This window comes from Semicossyphus pulcher, unplaced genomic scaffold (genome assembly GCF_022749685.1).
Source record: "Semicossyphus pulcher isolate SPU_LCO1_2020_fin unplaced genomic scaffold, fSemPul1.0.p SCAF_10, whole genome shotgun sequence".
Classification (NCBI taxonomy): Eukaryota; Metazoa; Chordata; class Actinopteri; order Labriformes; family Labridae; genus Semicossyphus; species Semicossyphus pulcher.
This window is the reverse complement of record NW_027211604.1, coordinates 6,844,702-6,872,454: the sequence shown is the minus strand read 5'-3', so window position 1 is coordinate 6,872,454 and position 27,753 is coordinate 6,844,702. Positions and strand designations below refer to the sequence as shown.

Sequence of the window (27,753 nt, the reverse complement as noted above, 5' to 3'; positions counted from 1 at the left end):
AAATCGTATAGTTGTGCTTGAACTCTGACTGACACAGAGGAGTCGGGGGGGGGGAGTGAGGTAGTAGAGGAAGATGCAAACCTGTTCCCTCAGGCGCTTCTCTTCGTATCTCGTGCGCTCGTTGTTGGATTTGTTGAGCCGCTCGTTGATTTTCTTCTGGTTCGCGGGACCCCGGCCAAAGAACACGTAATTTACAAAGGCATATTCGAGCAGGGCCAGGAATACAAACACAAAACAGCCCATGAGGTAGACGTCGATGGCTTTCACATACGGGATCTTTGGGAGAGTCTCCCTAAGGTGGGTGTTAATTGTTGTCATGGTGAGCACCGTAGTCACACCTGAGATCAGCAGCACACAGAGACAGAGAATTCAGCATCAGAAGAAGAAGTTGTATGTCACTGTACGGTACTGTACTTTAAGTGATAAATGAAGTGGAGAGATCATTTAGTTAAGTGTAGTTAAAATACTGCAGCTTAAAAGTGCAGGACTCAATACTCTGTAAGTAAAAGTAGTAAAACTATCACCTGTACAATGTGCATAAAACAGAGAAATTAAGGCAACAGAATAACCTCATTTTTATTAATCATTATATTATTGGATTATCACTTTTAAGACATTGGCATACAAGCAGTATTTAACTGCATATGTAATGTGATGGTACTACTACAGGGGCGGCTGTGGCTCAGTGGTAGAGTCGGTGGTCTTTCAATTTGAAGGTCAGAGGTTCGATCCCCAGCTCCCTCAGGCTACATGTTTAAGTGTCCTTGGGCAAGGACCCCAAATTGCTCCCGTTGGCATGGCCAATGGGTATGAATGTGATAAATGATTGACAGTTGGGCACTTTACATAGCCTCTGCCATCAGTGTGTGAATGGGTGAATGTGACAGTGTAAAAGCAGCTTTGAGTGGTCGCTATATAAGTACAGTCCATTTACTTTATATACTGTTTTGGGGCCTGTGTCCACTAACAGCATTTTCTGCGCTCGCAGCACCTATTTTCTAAACCATACCAATGCAGTTCAGAGTTTTCAGCGCTCAGCGTCCTCAGCTGTTTTGTGGCTGTTTTAAAAATGCTTCAACTTTTGGAACACAGCCACGCTCAAGGACACTTCTCCGTCACTGATCAATCAAAATCAAGAAGGGGTGGGGCTTCCCATATCAACTTTGTCAACAACTAGGGAGGAGAGGGGCGCTGGTTTAGCATGGTTTGTAGAGCAGCCGCCCCATATACAGAGGCTACATTCTGCGACGCACTGATCCCAGGCTTGACTCCTGGTCTGCCGGTCACTTGTGCATGTCATCGCCCACTCTCTCCTCCCCACATTTCCTGTCTCTCTTCAGCTGTCTTGTCCAATAAAGGCAAAAAAACAAAAAATTAATCTTAAAAACAATGGCGGAGAAGAAACTAATCCTGGCGGTGACTGACCCCAATACTATACATGTTTTGTCAAGGGTACAATTTCCAGGTGTAGAGCTGCTGCTAATGCCAGGACATGATTCCTCTCCATCTTTTTTGTTTTGCAAATATTAAGCATACGGAGCAATTTAAAGAAGACGTAACGGTCACCAAGGGAAGCAGAAGTGCAGCGATACAACTGTCGTAACCTAGCAACAGTAAGCGCCGGTGAGAAGTGCTCTGAAATTGAGGTCGTGGGCGCCGCCAGTGCAGAAAACGCTGTTAGTGGACACAGGTCCTTTCATTCTGTATGATGAATGAATGTCTTACAGAATACTGCTGGTACTCTCCAATGTCAATACAGTATTTAGCACCCAGGATGGATGTGTCAGTATTTATTGTTTGGTGATAACTGATCAAGCCGGTCTGACAGAACTTTTACAAGCTACAGTGCAGTGTGCTTTCTCTGCCTAACATTTGTATGGGAACATAAGTTAAACAAGGCATGAATGAAAGTTTTAGAAAGCTAAAATGTCTCTTTATAACAACAGTACTAGTTGACTTATGTGAACAGCACATGAGATGACAGGACTAGAGGAGAATAACTGATGTAGAATGTGGCCTGTGAGTGTTGTTGCAGAAGTTAGTGGTTCTTTAGTAACAATGTAGATAGTGTCATGTACAAAATATACACAGCATTGAACATGTGACAGCTGTTAGCTCCTACGAGATTTGCTGGATTTCACTTTAGACATGTAGAATTTGAATAATGCAGCGCTCGGCTGTGTCTCACCCAGGGCCACCCGAGCTGCAGAGGCATCGTAATTGATCCAGAAGGAGACCCAGGAGAGAATGGTGATCAAGATGGAGGGCATGTACGTCTGCAGGATGAAATATCCAATGTTCCTCTTAATCCTGAAACTCAGCGAAAGCCTTGGATATGAACCTGTTAGGAAAAAAAGAGGATGGAGTGAAGGTCTGAAAAGGAGCAGGGCAGAGTGAAAACACATCAGTGGATATAAAAAAAAGGAGAGAAGGAGGAAACGTTGGCACAACTTAAGAGTTCTGAAGTCTGCACTTTGACAACGCGCAGGGTAGTCATTTCTCCATTTGTTCAGATGGAGCACTTAATTTCCCCAAAGCGATGGATTCCTTTCCAGGGACAAGTTCGATTCCAATTAAACATGGCAGAAAGTCGCAAACACGGCAGATTTTTCTGCAACCCCCTATCTCAGCAGGCAGCTCCAGCAGCCCTCTGAGGATTGTCACAGAGAGCTGCTCTGCTTTTCTTTCACACTTCCTCTGTCCTCTTAACATTACCAAAAGGCCATTTTAGTGCATAATTGCATCACATGCTTTTACACTGAAAGAGGAGGGAAAATATACAGTATGTGTTTGCAAGGTGGTAAGTCAGTCCATTGCACAGTTTGCAGGAAAATATCAGCCGACTGTGCCAAGACATTAATTGCTCTTTTGACTGCACTTTAATTTAAACAAGCACAACAATACAATGCTGATGCAAAAAGCAATATAAACATCATGGTGGGATCTCTGCTTCTGCTCGAGCCGCTTATTTACGAGGTTGGAAACAATACAAATAGCTCTAAATATAGTTAAATTCCAGCCTGTGTTTTCTATCTACAGTTTTATTTCCAACATGTCACCAAAGAAAAAGGGCTTCAGATAAGCGTGATGCTTTTAATCTAAAAGGCTATTTGCTATGGGGCACACACAGTGATGGATGACCTCATCATCTCCAGGTTGCTCTAAATCTTTTAATGAATCAATACCTCAGCATACATACTTCATCAAGTGTGAGACAAACGCCTTAGATCACCCAAGTACATCCAGATTAATGCTGGCAACAAATGTTCACACATTTCATTAAACTCCAACATGAGACGTACACTCACATTTGACTTTTAGATTTAGATGTTCGGTTGTTCATAGATGGGTCAGCTGAATAAGATTACTGATACATTAAAACTAAGATTTTCCATTACTAACTTTTGGATGTTGTCAGTAATTAAATGTAGAACTGAAATCATACTGAATGCCACAACCACACTCTAACAGGTCAACCCCTTCTCTTAATAACATAGAAAGACTTACTGGAAATGCACCTATTTCATACTCTGAGAGAGTTGAGTGAGAAGATCAATACCACTCTTATGTTTTCTAAATTTGAAGCCACAGCATCAGGAAAAGTTAGCCTAGCTTAGCATATAAACTCTAAACAAGTGGGAAAAGCTAGCCTGGCCAATTCTGCCAACCACAAGAATCCCATAAACTCAGTAGTTTGCGCTGGTTACTTGGCAACCTTAAGTGACCATATTCACACTGCGGCCATTTTCATCTCATGTCACGATCAGGGTGGGAAGCTCAAATGCTGTTCACACATTGTACTGTTGCGTTCCAAGTTTGCAAATCCTATAAAATAGAAGGAATCTACCATATTTTAAGATAAAACAACATATATTTGATGAACAATTACTGTAAGACAAAAGCTAACGTTAGCATTCTACCACTCTAGCTAACATTATTGTTTGTAGTGTAAGGAAAGGTGTAAATACCAAGCTAACGGTAGTATTAGCTAGCTAACAGTATTGTGCTCGATAACAATATTGTTAGCTAGGAATTGCTTGAATGCTAATGTTGGCTACTGTTAGGCACCTGTTGCTAGCTAATGAGCTAATTTGGTTTACAAATAATCTACTTTAGTGACGTAAAATGATGATTTACATTTAAAGGGGCGTGTAAACCTTGAACGCAGCAGTTAAACGTTATCACAGCATTTGAGTTTCCCACACAGGAAAATGGCCGGCCGGTAAATATGTTGAATAGGACTACAGGAAGTCACTGCACCTCGACAGAATTAGGCTCATAATCCCTTGGAAAACTACTAACTGACGTTCTTACATTTTATATCTGTATCTGTCAGATAAAGCAGATATAAAATGTTAGGTAGGGAGTGTGAGAGGTGCTGATAAGATATTTTTTAGTAGAGCTAGCTAAGCTGTTTCCACTCTGTATGCTAAGCTAAGCTAACCATCAGCTGGCTGCAGCTTCATATTCAGCCTACAGACATGAGAGATGAATTAATCTTATTACCTCACTTTTATTATGTAGTAAGATGACTGCTTCCCCACAGTGTCAAACTATTTATGATGTACAATCTGAAGTTAAAATGAAACAAACCTTTAGGTAGTTAAATCCAGAAACTCAATGTCAAAACGAACAAAGTCACTACATCTGTAGGTAAGTAAAAGAAATGACAGGATGAAGGAAATAAGAAAGTCATTGCAGTCGTTATGATACTAACGGGAACACTGGCGACCAAATGTGTCAGCAAATATTTACTGTAAAATCATTGTGAGTCAATGTTTGGTGTTTCAGTCTCACTTTGTTTTTTGCAAGTGTGTTCACAATTTTACAAATGTGTGGAAATGGCCACCCACAATCTGCTCCTACAAAGAGGACTGTTTCTCTGCATGACCCAAATATCATCACCGTCCCCACAGTAACAATGACGTGTTTATTGATGCCCCCACTCACAGCGATGACACGGATGCAGAGGTGTTTATGGAGCATGTAAGAATCATCACTTTCAGCATTATTATGTTTGAAACAGCCGTACCTGTAGTGAACCTGACCTCCCTGGACACCAGGCGGATGTCCACGATGGAGAACTGAGGTAACTCTAACTTGTCCACGCCCGTCACAGCGCTGTCCCCTCCTTGCCAGAAGAACACAATGTCATCTGTGGTGTATCCATCTGTGCAGAGGTCAGGAGGAAAGAAGAGAGAACATGTAGAGCGTTAGTGTGGTGAAGAACCGACTGTAAAACGTAGATGTCTTTTTTTAACGAGTTTGGAGGCGCTTCTGAATTATCAACCACTTTTTTTATATTTCCTTTCAGCCCTAAGCAAACAAAAATCAATGTAAAAATAGTTTTCATTCTTTTCTTTGGGCACTAAGAACAAAAATCAATCTAACAACTCTCCACGTCTTATTTTCAAATTGTAAGAAATTTCTCTTTTTATGCTTTATTGCAATTAAATGTATACATTTTAGTGTACTTTGTTAAGTATATTCTTGATATTTTGAATAAACTTAATCAAAAAACACTTCAGACAGGAAATATTTTCAGAATAAAATGATCTCTAAAATGGGCCAAGAGATTTTTTGTTGATGAATCCTTTATTTGTTGCTTTCAAAGAACCACTGCTGACTTGTTTTAACATTATTTCCTCTTCAACCATTAAGTTGCACCCAGTGATCTAAGCGACATTTGTCAATGTTGAAACCAATATTAATAATATTGTGCTGTATTTACCTAAGTACTGTTTCTACTAAACATCTATCTAAAAGTAATAATCGTAATAATATAACTCAAATAATTATATCTTAAATTAACACATATAGCTGTTTAATTTCAGACGTTTATCAGAACTCGATACCTTTAAAGATTCAACCAAAATAACCCAGTATCACGTCAAACTGCTTCTATGGTTGTGCTTGCACAGGTTCTTCAATTGCATGCAGCACGTGATTGGCTGACTACCGCAGCAGCAGTTAAATTGTATTTGTGTAAAAATCATTTTGATTGGTGGCATTTTATATATATTATACGACTGAATACTTAAACCATTCATAAAAATGGTACAATTAGAAGTAGAATTTAGCTTTTAGCCTTTATTATAGAGGACAGCTGAAGACAGGAAATGTGGGCAGTAGAGAGCGGGGGATGACATGCACCAAATGATCGGCAGAGCGGGAGTCGAACCTCCGTCGAGGAGTGTGGCTTCTGTACATGCCGTGGGGCGCCTGCTCGACCAACTATACCCAGCCTTTATGACGGCAGATTTTGGAAAAACATTTTGGCAATGCTACTTTGAAAAATTGAGACTTTTTATTGGGTATTAATCGACATTATTCTCTTCTGTAAGGCCTCTTAAACTCAATTAAATAAAAAAAAGAGATGTGTCTTTCTGAAAGGGGGCCAACTGAAAAAGTGAAGTGAAAAAAGGGGCTCAAAACTTTGTTGCACACATGATCACCCCTAAACAAAATATCCTCCTTCCTGCCTCAGACTCAAACCTGCCTGTCCTCTCGGCCTGCAGTCACATGCTCCACTGTCTGTCTCATGCAGCTGTACCCCTGCATGCATTACCACCTGCATGAATATTTATTAACATGTGTCACTTGGTACGGCGCTCCCACACATTCTCCACTGGCAGTGCAATTGAAAGTGACCACAGCAGCAGATTTATGTCAATAGGGCAGTATGCATTCACTGCGGAGCCATTCCTCAGCGCGGGGAGTGTTACTACATTTCACATCCTACTACCCCACGTCCAACCTGGATGGCATTAAACTCACTAAGGGACCGGGATTCATTACCATTAAATCTCTCTCCGAGGTTATAGGGTAAGCAAATGTGACATTGTCCATGAAATTGAAACAACTGCCGGCCTAATCAATCAAAGTGACGCTTAATGTGCACGAGTCCCACCAGCGCAGAGCAGAAAACGGCAGATATTCCTTTAATTCATGGCATATCCATATTTCATTGCCTGCTGATGTCCCCGAGGGTAAACACTCTGCACTTTTATCCCGAACAACAAGAACGGCAAATATCTGCCGCACCGAGCAAGTGGGCTGATTGATGTTGTGGTCAATGAAAATGATCAAGCAAATACAATTTTTAATTACAGCACCGGCACATTTCTCTCCTGGATATTGATTCATCTAAATTAAAGCATTGGGAGGAAAAAAAAGAGAGACATGAAACAATTCAATTATAAGATATTGTGTAATATTATGTGAAGTCTCATTTATTTTCTCCTATTTGTTTGTATACCTGCTCACAGATGAATCACGCTTACAGAGGCAGATTTCCTTATAAGAGTCAATCTACCATCTTTTTCCCATCCTGTCATGAACTTAAAGGGGACATCCGCAAATGAACACATGAAGGCCAGTATACTAGCCATGGGAAGTACTACTTAACCTGTGGACAGCTTTGAATCGTGACTTACATGGCTTCCAGGAGGAACATTTTAGAGCCTGAGGATAAGTCAGATGATGCAATCATGGCTTTCTTGTCTGGTTTTAGAAACCGCCCGTTTATGAAAGTGAGGTATGACGTTTTAAATGTGTCCTTTACCAGGCGGGATAGGTCTTTAAAAAGTGCTTTCGTTTGCATTATGTCAAATGGACGATTGAGCATTCATGTATAAATCTACAACTGCTTTGAGTATATCCTATATTATATGATGTCCATCCATCCATCATCTATACTGCTTATCCTGTTCAGGGTCGCAGGGGGGGCTGGAGCCTATCCCATCTGTCATTGGGCGAGAGGCGGGGTTACACCTGGACTGATCGGCAGTCGATCACAGGGCTGACACATAGAGACAGACAACCTTTCATGCTCACACTCACACCTACAGGCAATTTTAGAGTCACCAATGAACCTAGCGAGCATGTCTTTGGACTGCGGGAGGAGAAACGACACACGCACAGAAAGGACCACTTTGTCTGAACCGGGATTCGAACCAGGAACCTTCTAGCTGTGAGGCGACAGAGCCAACCACCCATGACCTTGCAGCCTATATGATGTTATACATAGAAATATATGACCATAGAAAGAAGGTACACTGAACTGTATTTAACCTGAGCAAAGGTCAGTCAAAGGCTTACTCATATTTAAGCACAAAATGTTTCACATTATCATGTTAATTAAGAGTTTACACATTAAATTAAACATTAAATGACTATAAATGTATATTATACTATTATTTAAGTAATGTAAATGTTATTAAAATTTCTACATATTATTTCATTTATGCTAATTTGAAGGGACTACAGGTTAAGAATGTAAATTTTTCTTCTATCTATACACTTTAGTTATAACATTGTCTCTTATGCGTCATCCTATACTTTCCCTTTAAGGACATCAGTGGATCATAACTGTATTTGAGAACTACCTGTTGGAAACTATGGCGCTGAACCAGGTATCCAGATATCTACACGCTGATCGGCTCCTTAATGAATCATCTCTGAATCAGGTGGCACTTCACCAATAACTAATTATTACTTCCTACTTACACATTAGTCTCTAACTGTGTCCCATGTGCAAATTATTCATTCAAATGATTATACTGGATGTGAGCTAATATCAAACTACATTTATTCAGGCCCTGCATGACACTTGTGTAATTTAGAGGTTAAGAGTCACTCGGAGGGTCAAGTAAGGTCCTCATATTAATGCCATCATTCTGCCTTCAACCTTCAATGATCCAGCTGTGGCCCCGTCCATCTGTCACTCTGAGGAAAGAGTAATCAATGCACATCGGCAGAGCTCTGCGATTTCATCTCTATTTCTCAAGGCAGTCGTCAACCGCAGAGGTCTGACGAACGGCACACACGGGCCAAGATGCTGGATATTTCACTAATGACCCCTTTAAATCACCTCATAGCTGGAACACCTTTATTATTGTAAGTCAAAGGTGATGTGGTTTATTATAAGTTATTTTTACCCAGCATGAACAGCCTTTTAGAAAGTATGCTTATTGTATCTGTAGCTGTCTGTATGTTTATAAGCATATTGCAGCCAACGCAGTAAAAGAATTTCACATAATACGTTACAGTTTGTTTTATAACCTATTCATCCTGCGTATAATCGTATTTATCCTGTAATAACATGAAACTTTAAGTTATAACAGGAGTAAATAGTATATGTATATAAGTTTCTTGTTTTAGCACAATAACTTTGTGTGTCATAATAATGTGAATATATCTTGTTTTGACATGAAAATATCTTCTTATAATGTGAAAACATTGTTATAACTGTAATTATGCAACAGTTAGTTCAGACCAAGTAATCTGATTGGATAAGAGGCATTCCTTGAGTGCTGATATAGAGAATAACATCAGTGGGACTTTTCACTCTGTGTATCACTCCACCTCATTACAGCCGACCGGGTATGACTTCCTTGATCAAGCTGGTACCTCTGAATCACACAGCAGACTCTGATTTCACTGCTTGATGATAAATTAAAACAAACAGATAAACGAACATGCTGATCTGTGGTAACCTGTAGACACAGAGTGCAGGAGAATGTTTGGGTTGCTTGGCAACAACAGTCCAGTTTTAGGCTGCAGCGTTGTTGTCGGAGAAGCCAGTATTTCAACTAAGCATGTTTCCTGATGACATATCATGGTCATTTTTATTATAAATACAGTAAATATATATGTTTTATAAAATCAGTGTCTCACTCGAGGTCGTCACGACATCACGACCTCGAGTGTGATATTGCTTAATTACATGAATAAATAGAATCTTACTATAACAATGAAAGTTTATTATGACATAATAAGTTTGTATGAGATAAAAACATGAACATATCTTAAAATAATGTGAATAATACTGTTAACTTTTCACGTTATTTTGTGATACTCATCCGTGCTTTTTTTTCTGGCTTGGCAGCAATAGGCTTCCGTACATTTGCGCAGTGCAAAGGTCTGAGTCGTGTCAAAAGATAAAAGGCAGGTTGTCCTGCATTACTCACAGCTTTCAATTTCCAGGGTGCAGTTCTGTTCATCAAGAGGGTATCTCCTCAAGTCCATCATGCAAGCAGCAGTGGTGGTTATTCTGAGGAGAGAGGGAGAGAGACGGAAACGTACTGTAAGTGACACGGACGTAAAACAACACATGTTCATAAATATGGAGGAAAAGGTTAAGAGGTTACTGTGTGTGACAACCTGCACAGGGAGAAGAGCCACCAGTGTATCCACCACTTACTCCAGAGTCATTACTTTGTGGTTTTGTGGTTGTTTGTTGGGAACATGAAGACTACACAGCAGCAGTTCAATAATTCATGGCTGCCTTTTTTTATTTAACTGTAGAGCATGCATGTTCCTCGACCTCTAGAACCTTTTAAGGGTCATAGGAGCTGGAGGCTCGGCAAACCACGGCTCTCTAATGTCGTATTTGTTTGTTTTCATGTGAAACTATTTTCCCTCCTTTTTCCAAAGAGTCTGTAAAATGATTCATTTTTTACGTTTCTGTGCGCAGTGTTTCCTTTTACGTGTCTTACTAACTGCTTTGCGTCGGCAATTTTGTCATTGCACTTTATTTATCGCTCGTTCCAACTGTGCGTTTCTGCCAGGTAGTTTTAGAAAAGATGTATGCATAGCAGTTTATGAATGTCAATAAATCCAGTAGCCCAGGAAAAAACAGCTTTGGCTACAAATTACATGTGTAGGGGTCTTTGGCATTTAACTGAAATATTTACCGGTGCAGCACATTTCGGTAATTACATTTCTGCTGTTCATACCAGCTGCTGTGTGTTCATCACACCAGCTTTCATTCGCTTACTGGCCTCCTGTGTAAATGAAATAGAAAAATTAATTTCCAGCTCATCATCTGTGTGTCAGAAGCCAGCAGCACGTTCAGAGGGGAAGGTTTGATGTGCACAGTGTGTGTCTCTGTGTGCATGTTAGCGCATGATGGGGGGGATATGAAGTTTTACCCTTTAAAGCACGACTCACATTTTCGATACATTATTAATCATGTTTAAGTCAGAGCCACCGTAGCGACCACAGTCTCTGGTTTTACACTGACACAGTGAGGGAAGGTGCACGGCCATCTACAGTACCTGGAATTAGTAATACAGTAGATAATAAGCGTCGGAAATATACTGCTGGAACACAGAGTTTTCCAAATTGGTCATGGTGAGTGAACAGCATGCTGTCGTCAGCTAATTGGAAAAAATATATATGTTACTGCTGGAGCTGATTGGGCCAGATGAACACATGTGGGGCCTCCGGGTCCACGATAGCAGAAGGCACCAGAAGGGTATAAGAAAATAATACATAAACAAAAAGTGTGACAGCTTTTTTTTTTTTATTTATTATTCACAGTGACACTGAGCTGCATTCTGCTGCACAAGCACTAAGCTGCTCAAACTGCATTGTGTTGTGCTCGAGTGTGCTGCACCTCCCCGCTGTCTCACAGTGCTGCTCTGCTCCGAGTGTGCAGCGGGGATAACGCTGTACACAGGGAGAGGAGATAACATCAGGCCTCATTACATCTACAGGAAAGGTCAGTTGGCCATCAGGATGTTCAAGATTAAAAGTTGGGAAAAAAGGAAACTCTTTTCCATAATTTTTCTCCTCTGTGCTGTGATTCTGTGGAATACAGATAACTGGGTATATTTGTATTTAACCACCTTGATGTAATAGATGAACAAAGACTCAATCTTTCTTCTCTTCATCTTTAATTCGGGGTTTCAACCTTAGCTGATGTGATGCTAAACAGACTAACTATGTGATTTCTGCTGGCAGGGGTCTCTCAATCAAAACACAAAGATGTACTTTGATGATGTCATGAAGTAGCGTGGGATCAAGGGAGTTGTTACCTTAAACATCCACCATTAAAGATGTAAATGTGGATGTGACTGAGGAGAGTGTGATGTAGAAGTTTTTCACGCTCTGTTATGTTGTTTCATGCTAACAGCCGCTAGCACCGTTAGCTAACAGTTCGCTAACTTCCTTCCCCACTCTCTGACGTATCTTCTGGTGTTCCCCGGCAACCAAATGAATTCCCTGCATGCGAGATGACTTCATATTTTCTGAGCAGGTTTGTAAAAAGGATCTTAAAAATAGTTCATTTTTTCATCCTGTCCCCGAGCAGTTTGATGAAATGATGACTCAAATTTACTCATCTGAGTCAGCAAAAAGGCTGCTACTACATGAAAACGTCTACATCCAAATCCCTCAGTGGTTTGGTGCGTGTATAGATATATTAATTACATGTGACAAATTTCAGAAAAATAGTCTGATGATAAAGTGAAATCAGATTAAATCAATAAACTATGGATCTATCTGTGTCACTGCGCTCAAACTGAAGGTGACCTGCAGGAGGACAACTTGAGACTGCGAAATCTTTACTTTCATAAGCACCTGGGGTTTGTTGCGGGTATGTTGGATGTGTGGACGAGGGAACGGGGGAGTTTGTTGTATAATATAATACAGACTCCAATGAAATAATATGTAATGATCTCAAAGATTTTCATGTAAACAAATGTCTGTTAAGTCACTATCTATCCCCGAATGAGGTAACACAATGGTGATTGAGCCTATGGCCCACTGATGAAAGCCTGTGCATTTGCAGTGTATAGTATTATTACAGACTGGGTGTCTGTGGTGACTTTCGTGGAAAAATCACAAGCGGTGCCCAGTTAGTGACGTGTTTTCAATCAGCCAGCAGTGGTTGGTCTGCCAGAGAGGGTAGGCGGAGCTAAGCGGCTGCTTTTCCAGTCTCTGCAAGTGTTGGGAGTAAACAGTAATCTACTATGGCTGAACAAACAAAGAAAAGATCGATGACTACAGATACAACTTCAAAAATAAGTGAAAATCCAAAGAAAAAGAAACAAACTTGACGCTCAGATGAAGGCAAACAGTCTAAAAAGGAAAGCGGCCGTCAGCGAGGAAAATCAAGAGTTACAACCGGAGCCAACCGTGGGCGTCACACATGTGACACTGTCTGGATATCTGGGTAGTGTGCTCCTGCCATTACTATTTGTCGCCATTGATGCCGCAGAAGAGAACTGCTCTTTTCAGTTTGTGTTTCCATCATATAATTCTTGAATAAATAAAGCATTGAATGACAGAAAAAGCAACATCACCATATATTACATGGCTGGTATGATATGCAGTTAGATTAACTTAACAACTCACATTCAAAGTTATTAAACCATCTCAAGGTGGAAGTTGTTATAGATTCTCACTCACAAGCTCTTTATCTTTAATCAGGTTCAAATTCAAGTGTTGCTAAATCCTGAGTGGTGTGACATCTTCTTTTCCCAACTACAGTAATAAACCAAATAAACCAAAGAAAGAAGGAATCTACCAACACATTATAATACGTGTTATAACATTATAATATCTGTAAATCAAAAACATCTCCATAAGGAAAAAAATATGCCATAGTTGCATCTTCCTGTATGAAGAAAACAAGTGGAATAAACTATGATATGGAGAAAGGCTCCAGAGTTCATCCTGGAACCTGCAGCTGCAGCGAGGCCCTGTGTGATCAGTAACAGGAAGACGTCTCCTGTCAGCACACAGTTACTGCTCCTAAAAGACAAACCCCTGGTAGCACAGTGAAGCGGTGAAACTCCTGCAGAGGCAGCAGCTCTGAGTATTGGACAGAAATGAATTCTTTACCCCCTCGGCGGATAGAGGGAAAAAAAAAAAACTCCACTACGAATAAAATGGACTTTATATGTGACAGTTAACAAGTGAGGGGAGAATCATCACGGAGCGGGCACGTGTTGGGACGGCTCACGGCGAGGGGCTGGGATTAGGAAATGTCAGCAGATGTAGGTCAGCAAGTTGGAGTCCCAGCAGAGAGGGTCAGCAGCAGCAGCCTCAGACCTGAGCACACACACTGCAGGATGACACTCAGCACTATGATACTACTTTGTAGACTTCAACTTGATATGCAGCAGGTTTGGATGAGGGCTGCCCCCAAAGAGACGATCACGCAATAGTAGATGGAAAGAGTCTTAGTCGAACCAAGTTTGCATTGGTTGTTTAGCTGCCAAACAAAAGCCTCCAACTCCATCTGGGAGCCGCACCTCGCCTGTCGCCTGTGTGATTTTAAGATATATCAACAGTGAGTCTTTAGGTGGCATTGTGGGTAATATATCCTAGCTACATAGTTTGCAAAGGGAAGTGAGTCTTTCCTGTGTGTGAGTGAAATAAAAGTGTGACGCTATATTGCAGACACAGTGAAGCGCATGTTTTCCATGTGTTGTTAAGCTACAGTAGCCAGCACAAAATGACCACATGAGCTCAGGATCAAGTCTAGCCATTTCAAAAAACAACACGTTAGGGATCATGCCCTGAGTAAATGTTTTAAGTAATTTGAACATTTGTTTCGGGTTATTCTGTTAGCTAGTTAGCAGCTACGAGCCAGGCTAATGCTATATGATTCCCTCTAAAAAAAATCAGGGATCTTCCGACCACGTCGGGGAACACTGACGCCGAGGAGACCATGTAATACTGAGTTAAATAAATGTTGTAGTCTTGCTGGTTGTTCCAAGAGAGGTTAGCCTCAATTCTGTTAGCCTCATTGCTACGATGCTGCTAGCTTCTGCTGCTAACTAAATATGCAACAACTAGTAGACTAAGGGCTTAAACTAATGACTACTAGTCAAAGAGGGGAATGTTTAGTCGTGTGTCGCCCTGGTTTAGATCTTTTTCAATCATCTGCTGGACTTGTCATTATCACTAAAAGGTGTAAATGGATCATGAGATTGACAGAAGGTGCAGCGTCAGTAGTATTGCTGGCATTGTACCAGACTGTCATGGTGAAGACGGAGCTGACCCGTAAGGCGAAGCTCTCAATTTATCAGTCGATCTACGTTCCAACCCTCACCTATGGTCATGAGCTTTGTGTAGTGACCGAAAGAATTAGATTGAGGATACAAGGAGCTCAGACATGTGGAGGAGGCTCGGAGTAGAGGCGCTAGTCCTACGCATCGAAAGGAGCCAGTTGAGGCGGTTCGGGCATCTGATTAGGATGCCTTCTGGGCGCCTCCCTTTGGAGGTTTTCTGGGCACTTACAACTGGGAGGAGAACGCGGGGTGGACCCCACTGGAGGGATTATATATCCCACCTGGCCTGGGAACGCCACGAGATCCCCAAGGAGGAGCTGGAAAATGCTGCTAGGGAGAGGAATAACTTGCTTAGCCTGCTGCCACCGTGACACGACCCCGGATAAGTGGAAGAAAATGGATGGATGGACGGACTAAGAAGTGTGAGACGACTATGACGGCCAAAATCAATTGGAGATTATCTAATGTCCTTTTGATGCCAAAGCAAAACAGAAAATGTATCCCAGAGTCTGAGGACTGGAAACTTTAAATTTCACACTTAAAGGTGCACTCCACTCATTTTCACAGGCCTCTCTTGGCTCTCCTGACCGTGCTTCGTGCCAGCATTACATGACTACAAAAAGCAGTGTGGAGGTGGATCCCAGAGGCTCTGCACTACAGACCGCGAGCGAGCCTCTCAGATATGTGAGCAATAGTTTTGACACCTACACAGTCTGCTCCTGTATCCCTGTCTGTGAGGTGTCTGGCTTACTAAAGAGGCTCATAGTACTACTCCACGGTTTCACAAACAGAGGAACACGAGAGAGCACATTCACAGGACTGGGAAGAGAGAAAACACCATCTGGCCAAAGCTGAGCTCAACAAAGCTCTCAATGCTCTCAGGACTCGGTGCACTACAGACCGGATTGTCAGCTCGCTAACGATGATTCAGCCTCTCCACTCACAGGCGAGTTAGAAAAAGCTGCTCCATCATGCACGCCGGGTCGGACACTTTCTACTGACACACACTTCTTTTATTGACGTTCGGAGGGACTTTATTTGTCTGCAACATCCAGACCCACACTCCTGCAGCTTCTGCAGCGCTCAGCAGTCTTCAGACCCAGACTGTGCCCTCTGCTCCAAATAGAAATAAAGCACAAGATTAAAATCTAGCTTTGGGACATCTCAGGTAGAAGAAAATGTCAATTTACGCAAGGCTTCAAAACAACATTAATCTAAGGAGGTGGTTGAGGGCAGAAGTTCCTAATTTATTTAAATTTTGGGCCTAGAGAACTCATGCACCATCACTTTGGGCCTCGACCACCTATTTAAATGAGACCATCTGACAAGTTGGGGGAAATTACTCTCGCCAACGACTTCACATAGAATCTTGTTTTATTTTTTTTTAAAGATTATTTTTTGGGCCATTTTCACCGATATTCATATGATAGCCAATCTCGGATCCCATCGGCAACGGTTAACTTGCCGGGCGTGTAGCCAGCGGTTAGTGATAAACGACTTCCGGTCAAGACTTTTCCGCGTGCTGCGTTGTTCACAGAAAAAGAGCCTGTTTTTCTTGGGATTTACTTTAACTGACCGGTCTTACGCTTCACGAAATTTCAACATCATGATGCAGATGAGTAAAAAGTCAAAATGAAGCTTTATTCAGGTCAGAAAACGACTTTTAAAATGCTCGTTTGTTGAACGGAGGTCAGATCAATCTGATGCATTCGAGGAAGTCGGAAAATCTGAACGCTGAACGGCTTTTGTGACACAGCAATAAGGGAATTTGACATAAGTAGAATTTTCTATCTAGAACAGATTGTTAGCTGAACTTACATACAGATGTCTGATTATAGAGATCAATAAGAAGCTAAATCGGCGTCAGATAGCCGCTGATGGGAGCCGGGATGCCATTACGGTGCGTTACGTTCTGCCTGCTTTTGCTCTCCTCACAGACTGTTTTTCCTGCACATGCCGCAGCCTGCTGATACATGACTGGTCAATATTACTCGGACTACAAGCATAGTTCAAACAGAACACTTGCTTTCCCGGAAATCCAGCAATAAGTACAACTATAAAGTAGGTTTATGACTGAAAAGACAGCATCAGGCATGATTCGAAGTTCATTTCTGAGTGTCAGCTTTGAAAAACTAATTTATAATTAATTTTCTCAGTTCAAACACTCTGCGTATACATCTCTTATGTGACTATAGAATCTTCCTCACAAAACAATGAAAGCAGCCCGCATCAAAGTAAATACAAGCTAAAAGAAAAGGTACAAACAGCAGCAGTCTCAGCACATTTCACAGTGAGTGGAGAGGTGAGAGCGCAGCACAAGGTGCAGCAGTGTGTGTAATGTGATTGTCCACAGTTTGCATTTTACTGTGCTCGAGTGTAGCACTGGGGACGGATTCAAACAGGCGGCCCGCACAAGAAAATGCATTTAAGGCAACAAAAACCTCAAGCGGTCAAACATTCAAATGAAGCGAGAATACAACATCTATTGTTCCGCCGTTCTTGGAGAAAATAATGTCCCCACAACCCTTGGGCAAAGTCAAACATTTGAACAAAGCGATTTAATTGCACGCTTACAGGAGGCTTGTAAAGGTCCTGAAATCACCACGGCATGCAGATTATGCACCGCTTCTAATTACTGTACAGTGCTGAAAAAAACGGTCCGAGGACAGATCCAAGGGCTCGACGCCATCTGCCTTTTACTATAACTGCAAAGTGTGATGCTAGCTGTAAAGCTCTGTGCATCGTGCTTTAAGATGGAAGGATGCAACAATATCTTTGTGTTTCATGCAGGCACACGGCCAGCAGAGGTGCAACTGCAGGTGTAATGCCATTTTCTTCTGGCACAAGTCCACTGTAGCCTCCGTGTGTCTGCTTGTACTCTAGTGGGATCATGGATGTGCTGAGAGGAGCAGCTGGGAGTGTTTATTCAGATCAGGTGGTGTGATGTCTGTGCCATTTTGGATTGAAACTGATCCTGTTTCCACCTGCTGTGTCGGGCTGAAGCACACGCAAGTAACGTTTTCATCAGAGTCATGGACCATAATGTCACCCATTGGTTTGTTAACCCCTTTTAAAGCCTCGAGTTCAGCACTTTGGCCGTCACGTTTTGTTTTTTTGGAACCAGAAGTGACCGTATTTGGATGGCAGGTTGGATTCACATTGTTATGTCTTGACACTGTAGCCACGCCCTCAAGCATACCTTGCTTTAAAGTCTAATATTATCCTAAATTGGACCTTAATTCACAAACTGAATTAGAACTAATGATCGAGACCATAAACTTATTGGGAAAATGCTTACTGAGGTAACAAATCAACTCAAAAGGTGGGTCATTTTCCCATCTGGTTTCATACACTTGGACTTATGTTCACAACAAATATAGTCGCCCCCTGCTGGCCATTAGCAAGAATGCAGGGTTTAAGGCCTGTGAGCTTTAGCTACACTTTTAAAATCAGAGGCTAAACCATAGACTGCATAAAAAGATGGCCGACATGACAGCTCCCTTAAAGTGAAGCCAAACCCTCTCTATCGCCCCCTGCTGACTGGCTGCAGTATAGATCATAAAGCCCGCCTCCTCCATGTTAACAGATGGGACATGAGTCAAACTATAAAATCAAAATACACGCCAAATACATTTTTCTCAAACATGGTTTCTGTCATTATAGCTAGTTCTTATCATACTGATTTACGTCAAAGTGTTCATTTTTCTGACAAGTTTATTTTTAATTAGTTATTTGATGCTGTCAAAAGGATGATTGACAGCTCTGTTGACAAATACGGCAGTTCCTGATTAGCAGAGTAGAGCAGGAAAGGTGATAGGAGACATAACTAAAACAATCACTACAGTTATTGAAGTTTCATATCTGTGAACGGCTGCTTCAGACCACAAAAAGCTGTTCAGCTGGCGTGCGGGATCCTTGCTGTTTTTCCCCCCGGTAAGTTAAGTGTGTATTTTGGTTAGTGGAAGCAGCGGCTCCACCCGACAATCTCAATTGCGCAACTCTGGCTTCAAATGAGGTCCCCATTGCAAGATGACAGTGCCTATCACTCGGGCTATTTTGGCACCAATCTGTACAATGAGAGCAGATGGAGACGCGTCATCCATCTTTATATACAGTCATTGGGTTAAACCTACTTCGTTTGTTCAGTCTATGATCAGTACACATTTAAAACCGTCTAAAAATGATTTTTTCTGACTGATAAGGTTCACGGCAACTGCCTGTGTGATGTTTGAGATCTTTGTATTACACAGCAGGCAGACGGTGATTGGATTGGACTTTGCTGAAGCACGGCCAAACTGTACCTTCTCATAACTGCTGATATTCTCTCAACAAATCAACACATTCATCCTGTGCAGGCCAAAGCGTGATTCTCACAGTGTATAAAACGAGGCAGATATCTGGGGTCTTCAGCAGCAGCGAGTTTGCATTTCTGCTCCGCTGATACCTTCAGAAGAGTCATCAGAGAAGAAAGAGAAACTTTTGCCTTCATATCTGCTTTTGTGTCAGCACCAATCCAGTAATTCAGAGTTTGTGAATACTGATCACTGCGTTAATAATTCATCAGCTCACATGATCCACATCTTGTCACTGGCAGTGTCTTTTATTCATGGAACAAAACACGTTCGCAGCTCCTTTGCCTCCATCAAAATTCTTTATTTTAATATCTTGTGTTAAAGAAAAGCAGCAAAGTGTTCAGAGTTTGAACAAACCTCAGGACACTTTCCTACTTTTAGACGTCCCTGAGGGATTTCAGATGGTCCCTCTGTGCACATTCACTGATGACTGACTTGTCTTGTCACAGTGATCTGGGACATTAAGGTGGTGAGCATTCGCAGCCTTTTTTTAGCCTTTCAGGGACGATGGATTTTACATTTAATGGGCCTGTCTCCTTCCAAAGTATTGTTTTTGTTTGTCCCGAGTCACACTCAGAACTTTGTCGACTTTCAACTTTATAAATAAAGCTTTAAAGTCTGTTTGTTGCTGCCAAAAATACATCTGTCATATCTCATCCCGCTGCAGGACCAAATACTAGCAGCGCTGATCTTGTTTGTCTGACGCCACATGTGATCGCGAGTTATCAAACTTTCACTTGCTGTACTAATGCTGCATGACAGAGAAACATTACAAAGAACGACAAAGAACAAAGACGACGGCAAAAATAACTCGTCCTTTTCCTACGTCAATGAAGTGCTTTTGTGTCTCCTGGTCTAATATTTAATCAACTGTTTGTTCCTGCTCATACTGATCCTGTTCAGGGTCACGCAGGGGTGAAGTATTTTCCTCTATATCCATATTTTTTGAGCCTTCCTGCATTATTAAATCTTTGCAAAAGTCCATTCAAAATGACGTGAAAAATCCCTTCTCTATACCGTAGCTCCTTCCTTTCCAGAGTAACTCCCAGAATGAACTGCAGGCATACAGGAACAAGCTGTGCCTCAACTCAGGGGCTGCATCCTTCGAAGAAGGCGGTCTACGGAGGATGAGTCGTTCGTACCCTGCGTAGACCGCGAAGGCCGAACTGACATGGGATGGTCTGGTCTATGGAGGATTTCGTCACCAGCTGTTCCCGCCCTTAACCTTGCTCCACCAAACGGGGCTCTTGTCGCCTAGCAACAGGTAGCTAGCTGGCTAACTAGCTAACATAACGTCACGTAACTTATCCTGTTATTTTAAAGATAATTTGTTTTAAGGCCCCTTTCGTTTTCTTAACATGTATCGCTAGCTATTCAATAGAGTTGAAACATTTAAAAGTGTGTTTCTCGGACGTCTGGCATCTTGTTTGCACTAGCGTGCAATGAATCTCAGGATACTTGGGCCACAGAGGATCCATCGGGTGCATCCTTCTGGTAAAAAAGAAAACTTATAGGTCGGTCGCATCTGAAGGAGCCGTTGAAATGGGACGGCCTTTGACACGGCACTGTGACGCAATAGCTATAGTATCAGTCACTAACACCTTGAAACAAGAGCGTCAAGGTAACCCTACCTGTTCGACTTTGGATTGGAAGAGCAAACATTTGTATAGTGATATGACCTTTATTAGGGAAATCATTTCAAACTGTGGTCTAACAGAAGTGAAGAAGAGTCAGAGGCTCCTGAAGATACTGGAGCAGATGCAGATTGGAAAGACCTTCCACATTTAATGATTATTTTCTATATATATATTTTTTTTTTCTGAGTTATAATTATTTAGGTTAAATATTGTTAAGTTAGCTTTGCACAGAAACAGCCGTACTTCTTCACCCTTACTTCATAAGTTAAATCACTACGCTACTACAACAAAAAGTTGGACAGCCCTGTCAAATGTCCTGACGTTTGTAATTTTTCTCAAAAAATTGCAGCTACAACAAGAAGCTCAGGTTCCCCTGGTAGATTCATGTTAAATGAAGATGAAACCAAACAGGATGGAAAACAGCAAACTTATACAGTATTGATCAGCCGCATATTAAAAGAAGAAATGCTGATGTAAACCACCAGAGAAGCCCTATAGAGTGAATAAAATCAATGCACTTAATAAGACATCTGTATATATACAGTATGTAACACAATGCAGGCTTTCTCTTACCTCAGCCCGTATAACACAGTGCCGTCAGGGTGCAGCCGGATCATACGGTTTTTCACCGTCACGCCGTGCAGAAAGGACTTCTTGTCATTAAGGAAGTAGGTGTCAGGGAGCCACAGCTGGTCTGCTACACGGTTGTCCAGAGTCAGGTTCAGGTTCAGCTCTCCATAGGCTAAACGCTTATCTCGCCAACTCTGCTGGAAATACATTGTGATGGTGTAGTCCTGGAGATAAGGAGGAAGTCACAGACGACAAACAATTCAGTCAGAAACAAGATCATGAGCTACAGAAACCAATTAGCAAAAACCTAACCTTGTCTGCTTATTGTTTCAGAGAGATTTGAGTCACACAGGAACATACAAAGTCTGAAAAGTCCTAAAATCACAGGAACAAGGTTTGTTCTAACAAATTAATATATATATATTACATATCTTGCATTCACTGCTTTACTACAGTGTAATTTGATGAGGGAGAAAAGAAGAAATAAGCAACTTTGATGCAGCAGCAATAAAGAAAAAGCTCTGCTATGATCATCATGAAAATTGTTTAGCTTTTTAACACAATCAGAGAAACTGGACTGCTCAGCGTTTGTGCGATGGGCAGCAAACCAATAAATACAGCTGTGTTAGTGCTTCTGTATAAAACTGTGTCCAACTGGAAAAGTGCTTAAGTGGAGATATAATGTCTGACAGCTAATGCATCACTGCCCCTCTGGTCGAAGTACTGAAGTTCACAGCACTGTAGTTACTAAATAAAATTATTTTAAAGAAAGGTGGTATTCATCACAGATCATTATTAGCTGAAACATAGCTAAAAACATAGCAAGATACATCCGCTTTTGTAATTAATTATACAACTTCAAAAATAAGTGAAAATCCAAAGAAAAAGAAAGAAATTCGACGCTCAGATGAAGGCAAACAGTCTGAAAAGGAAAGTGATCGTCAACGATGGAAATCAAGGGTTATCGCCAAAGGTGCCGCCAAAGAGAACGCAAGTGAAATCTTCCAGATTCAATCTTTAAGTAAGGGTGGGATTAAGCTCAGATAATTATTAGCTAAAACATAGCTAAAACATAAAAGGTACATCCTGTTTTAATTATAAATTTTTTTTGTGCTTAAGTATCGCTAAGATGGAAATTAATGATACAAAGCTCTAAATAGGTTCTACATAGATAGATAGATAGATAGAATTCTCCGAAGCTCTGTTTCTGTTTCTCTCCTACTTCTTGGCAAGTAGCTGCAGGAGGTAAATACAGTTGTGCCAGTGTGCCTGCGTAGCTAGCTAACTAAGCTAGCGAGACGGCTAGCAGAGAACAGCGCTTACTTTGAGGAAATATTCCTATTATTTTGAATTTGTGGCCAAAAGGGACAAGAACAACATGACGGTGAAATGTAAGTTTTGTCTGGAGGATAAGTTCTTATCAGCTGTGAAGAGCTCGACTTCAAATCTGAGGAAGCATCTGCAGCTAAACACAGCTCTGCTACACTGGTGGGACTAAGAGCCTGTGTTGTATTGTTTTCACTGAACCAGCTGTGACTAATACTGTGTGCCTCTGCCCACTTCACTGTCCGATTGTTAGCATAATAAAGAGCTGGTAATATTGTGTTTGTCATTCCTGTTATTCGGCTACAGAGTTACAGATTATGGGCCGTAAATGAGGCTATGCACTCTAACGCGTTACTTTTCTCAGTAGGTAACGCAGTAAGGTAACGTTACCCAACACTGCTGATAAACAGATCAATCAACCCTCTCACTGAAATGTGTCATAAAAAATTATCTAATTATTTATCATTTAAAAAAACCTACACAACACTTGATTGTGTGAAAAAAAAAAATCTGCTCTCATTGAGAATTTCATCTACATCTTGACTTAACATTGATCAAACATGTTCCTGTCCTGCCTTCTGACACATGATTCAAGATGTTCAAAAGCAAACATATAAAGCAAATCAAGATCATATTTAAAACAAAGACTGCTGGTTGAAATTATTTGATCACTCCCGAGGGGAAAGCATGCTTAATGAAAGAATGAAAGACAGAGGAGGTGAGAGAGAACAACAGAACAGAGATGCTGCCTCGCCACGTGAGCTGCACTGTGAGTGACTGTGTGTCACGCTGAGTGAAATAAAGAAAGAGAGTGCTGAGAGACAGAGTGACGTCATCACTCAGACAGCCGCCATATTGCTTTTTTCACTACTCAGCCTGCATTTCCGACTGCGCGCAAGTCTGTGCCGACGCAGAACAATGTGTGCTGTCGAACAGAGAAGTGTGAGGAAAACATGAAGAACTATCAGCAGTGAAAGAGAAAATGGTGTAATTCAAGGTTGCATTCAGTGAAAGGTTTACAAATGGAAGTGTTTGTGGGTGGGAAGCCAGTGAGGGACAATGTGCACTACTCAAACAAAATTAAAGGAACAGTAAGTGTCTGTGTCCACTGTTCTCACTGGTGCTTACTGTTGCTAGGTTACGAAAGTTTTCTGGCGGCACTTCCCTTGGCAGTGACCCTTAAGTCGGTTTTAAATTGCTCTGTTTGCTTAATATTTGCTTTTATTCAAGGACATTTTATAAATAACACGTAAAAACTATGGAAAGGAATTGTGTCCCGGCATTAGCAGCAGCTCTACCCCTAGAAATTGTCCCCTCAAAAGATCGAAACGATATGCTTTCTCCTCCGCCATTGTTGACAAAGTTAATATCTGAAGTCCTGCCCATGCTTGATTTTGATTGGTCGGTATGGGAGAAGTGACATTGACCAGCGCAGCGGTGTTCCAAAAGTGCTGTGAGCTCAACGACAAAAAACAGCTGACACCGAGGGCATTTTTGCACTGAAGACGCTGAACTGCATTTGTTTTGTATAGCAAAAAATGCTGTTAGTGGACACAGGCCCTTATAGTGTAATAGAAACAGCTTCTGTGTAAACAGCGGAGCCGGCAGGGCGGAACAGCGTTGTGTGTGTGTGTGTGTATGTGAAGCACCTGTTTGTTTACACCCTGCGCACATTTTGCTTCCAGAACATCGGAACGCTACGTAAAAACAAACTAGGGCGACCTTACGGTGCAGTTGCTTGCTCCAATGTAAAACGACAAAGGCTGCATGACGGCTGAGCCTCGTTATGGCGCTGTGGTTGGAACCGAAGTGGCTCATGACAGCAGGGGACAGATTTTGGCGTGGTTACGACTTTTACGGTAAAGTTTGCAACTTACCATGTTTACTTCTGAGATGGAGTCGATGCTTGCTATGTTGATGCTCATTCCTACGATGACTGGAGGACCTGAGGGAAGAAAAGAAAACATGTCAATAAAAAAGTACTAAAGGATAACGTGCAGATACTGTAACAAAGTAAATTGATCGGATAGTGAATATAATTTCTAACTCACTTTAAGATCTAATAAAATGAAGTCCTTAGGATTTTGTGAAACTGTATATTCTTGCACCCATACATCTCATTTAAGGACCATTATCAGCAGAGGATTTGCATTACAAATTATATGCATATGTTTGTTTTTTTAGGAGTTCTTTTTATTAGCAGGATGCTAATTTTTTAACACAATTTCAAGTACCGGTATGTATCGTTTTCTGTGCAAGTTTGGTAACAGATTTTAATACCAGTAAGAGAAGAAAGATACACATTATGTATAAAAACATATGCAAATGTACTTTTAACAAAGAGATTAAGCTTATTCTGGAAAATAAACAGCATTTTAAAGCAAACTACTGGCTATAAACGTAGGCCTATCTTGTAGCGCACAGTACACTAGTGAGAGCGTATGCGTTTCCTGCGTAGAGACAGAAAGTAAAGATCAGTTACTCTCCGAAGCTTACACAACAACTCTGAGAAAACGCGCTCATCCGGACTGATGTCTCGGCTGGGCATTCATGTAAAGGAACAGGGAGAGCAAACTGTGCCTCATTTACATGATTACAGTACATGCTGCAGACATGTAAACAGCTCCGCACATACACTCCCTTACATGTACAGTAAACACTAAGAGCACTTCAGTATTCACACTGCTATAGGTTTACAAGCATTATGCATTCACAGTGTCCGTGTAAGCACAATCACAGGGCTTCAGACACACTGTGGGACTGTAGTATGTTGTATTTCACCTCACAGAGACACTTTTCAACAGCATTGTCTTCATTTTTAGGGATATTAAAGTCAAATTCACACTTAACATCTGTTTTCTTGCAATATATTTTAATTAACTGTCATGATTAATTACTGTGTGCTTCAGTGGGATATTCCCCGAGCCTCCACCTTCTACCCTTAAGACACTAAAATAGAATAAATGCATTTTGTTGTTGTCAGCTCTTTGCAGATTAAGTTGCACTTACGAAACCTGTGAGAAACTATATTTATTAAAGGGCCAGTTCGCCGATTTTCAACCTCAGTCCTATCATGCTATTATGGGGAGCTAATGCCATTATGGTAGGAAAAAATGCAATTTTGCTCTGTGCCTTTGGAGGACGCTATCCACTTCTCCAATGGGCCCTGGAAAACCTCCGCCAGACTACGTAAAATGTGTCACCTGGCGGAGGCCAGGGAGCTTGCTAAACAACACTTCCTCCATCTAGGACGCCCGCCTCCGATGTCATGTCTCGTTCAAAATTGTCAGGTTTGAAATGTAGACTGCAGACCTGAAGATTTTTCAGACGATCCACCGGTATATTCTCATATTCGGATTCTGTACCGCTCTGAGCCATTGCCTGCAGCGAAACGGTAGTATTTCACTCCAGAATCTCTCGCTGGGCCGTTCCTTTCAAAGGGAGGGGCGCAATGCACGCTGGGTGTTGTAGGAATGTTGAGGGGGCGAAACCACGAGCTGTTTGTACAACTTTATCGATTACAGGCAACACCAGCTTTTACTGACAGTGGCTATTTCCATGGGTGAATTGCTCCTTTAAGAGGAAAAGTGTGATTCATGCGAGATCATTCTAAAGTTAAAACAGAAAGTTTACCCATGTTCAAAGTGTTTTAAATGTCCTTGTTATTCCTCTTTATCCACCTTTTTTAGCGAGCAGTAAAGTAAAGGCTCCTGACGTATATCTATTGTATCCCTAACACACAAAAAAAAACCTCCCCCCTCTCCGTTCCTCTTCAAACTGCCTCCCCGAGCACCAGTGAGAAAGATAAAGCCACAAAATACGAAGTGCTGACACAGAAGCAGCAGAAACGGTTCAGTGATTGGTTCATGTGGCAGTGCTGACTCAGTATATTCAGATGATGTTCTGTAGTATTATAGTGGAAATGACATTAGCATATGGATCATAAACAACGCAGAGAACAGCTGTAATATAGTATGCGCTTCATCACGTGTATCGTCACATGCAGGATGTGCAGAACCTTAAACCTTCTGCTTATTGCTACACTGAATTCCTGTTTATTCAGGCTACTTTTTCCGGAGACCCTTTCTCTTTCTGTCCACTGACTCACTGCTCAAATTATGAACAAAGCTGATGACGCTAGTGATGAGAAATGAGCTAAAATGTTTCAATACAATCCTTCCGAGAAGTGTCCTTGCACATCTGGTTAGATCAGTTGTTTCTCTCTCCTTGAAAACTTTGCAAGGCCTTATTTCCTTGACAATGTATCTGCACAATGTAGCAGCTATCAGCTAACAACCTCTTTGAGCTAATAATGACAGGAAGTGCAGGAAATTCTGAATATATTTTTAAGTTTGAGCAGCACTAACGTGTCTTTGGTGAGGATTCTTAAAGGAGCAGTTCGCCTCTGCAAAAAGCCAGTCAGTCAAAGCTGGTGTTCTCTGTATTCGATAGAAGCAATAATATTTGAAATTGGCGCCATAGCTGTGGAGAAAGTTGTACAAACAGCTTGTGGTTTCGCCCAGTCTACATTCCTACAACACCCAGCGTGCATTGCGCTCCTGTCTCTCAAAGGAACGGCCCAGCGAGAGATTCTGGAGTGAATTCCAGTCAATGTTGCCAGATGTACGATCATATTTGTACGATATTTTTGCCCTCTGTACGATATACGATCAATAACGCCAATAAAGGCGGAATGTACGATAATTTTGCCCTTTCAAGGAAACACACATTAACAGTTCAGCGATGCACCTGTCACTCATTTGCATCGCTGCTCAAGCACGGCTTGCAAGCAGCTTCCACCAAGTTGTCAAGCGAATGTGCACACAGTGGGACGCCCTGAGGCTTCTCTTCATCAACCAGTGTAGATATGGTGCTTTTGTTTTGAAGGGTAATAACGGAAGGAATGATTGTGGAATGGGCTGCAACTGACTCTGATGTGTGAAGCACGTACAAAGGACGGGATCTCTGCGTTGTTATATTAATATGGTGCAGGGCATAGTTTTGCAATTCAGTGTGGTATTTTGACCCTTTCTGTTTTTTTATCATATGTACGATAATTTT

The 27,753-nt window shown here is 41.5% G+C and overlaps 1 protein-coding gene across 1 annotated transcript in view; it reads right to left on the bottom strand.

Annotated features, from left to right (window-relative positions):
• LOC138595687 (gamma-aminobutyric acid receptor subunit beta-4-like) overlaps positions 1-27,753 on the bottom strand; it is a 65,080-nt gene that overhangs the window by 1,785 nt on the left and 35,542 nt on the right. The window contains exons 3-8 of the mRNA XM_069667058.1: positions 24,570-24,637; positions 21,370-21,590; positions 9,972-10,054; positions 5,033-5,170; positions 2,189-2,341; positions 82-338 (exon numbers count right to left, since the gene is read on the bottom strand). Coding sequence (XP_069523159.1) covers positions 82-338; positions 2,189-2,341; positions 5,033-5,170; positions 9,972-10,054; positions 21,370-21,590; positions 24,570-24,637 — 920 coding nt within the window. The remainder of the gene's footprint in view (positions 1-81; positions 339-2,188; positions 2,342-5,032; positions 5,171-9,971; positions 10,055-21,369; positions 21,591-24,569; positions 24,638-27,753) is intronic.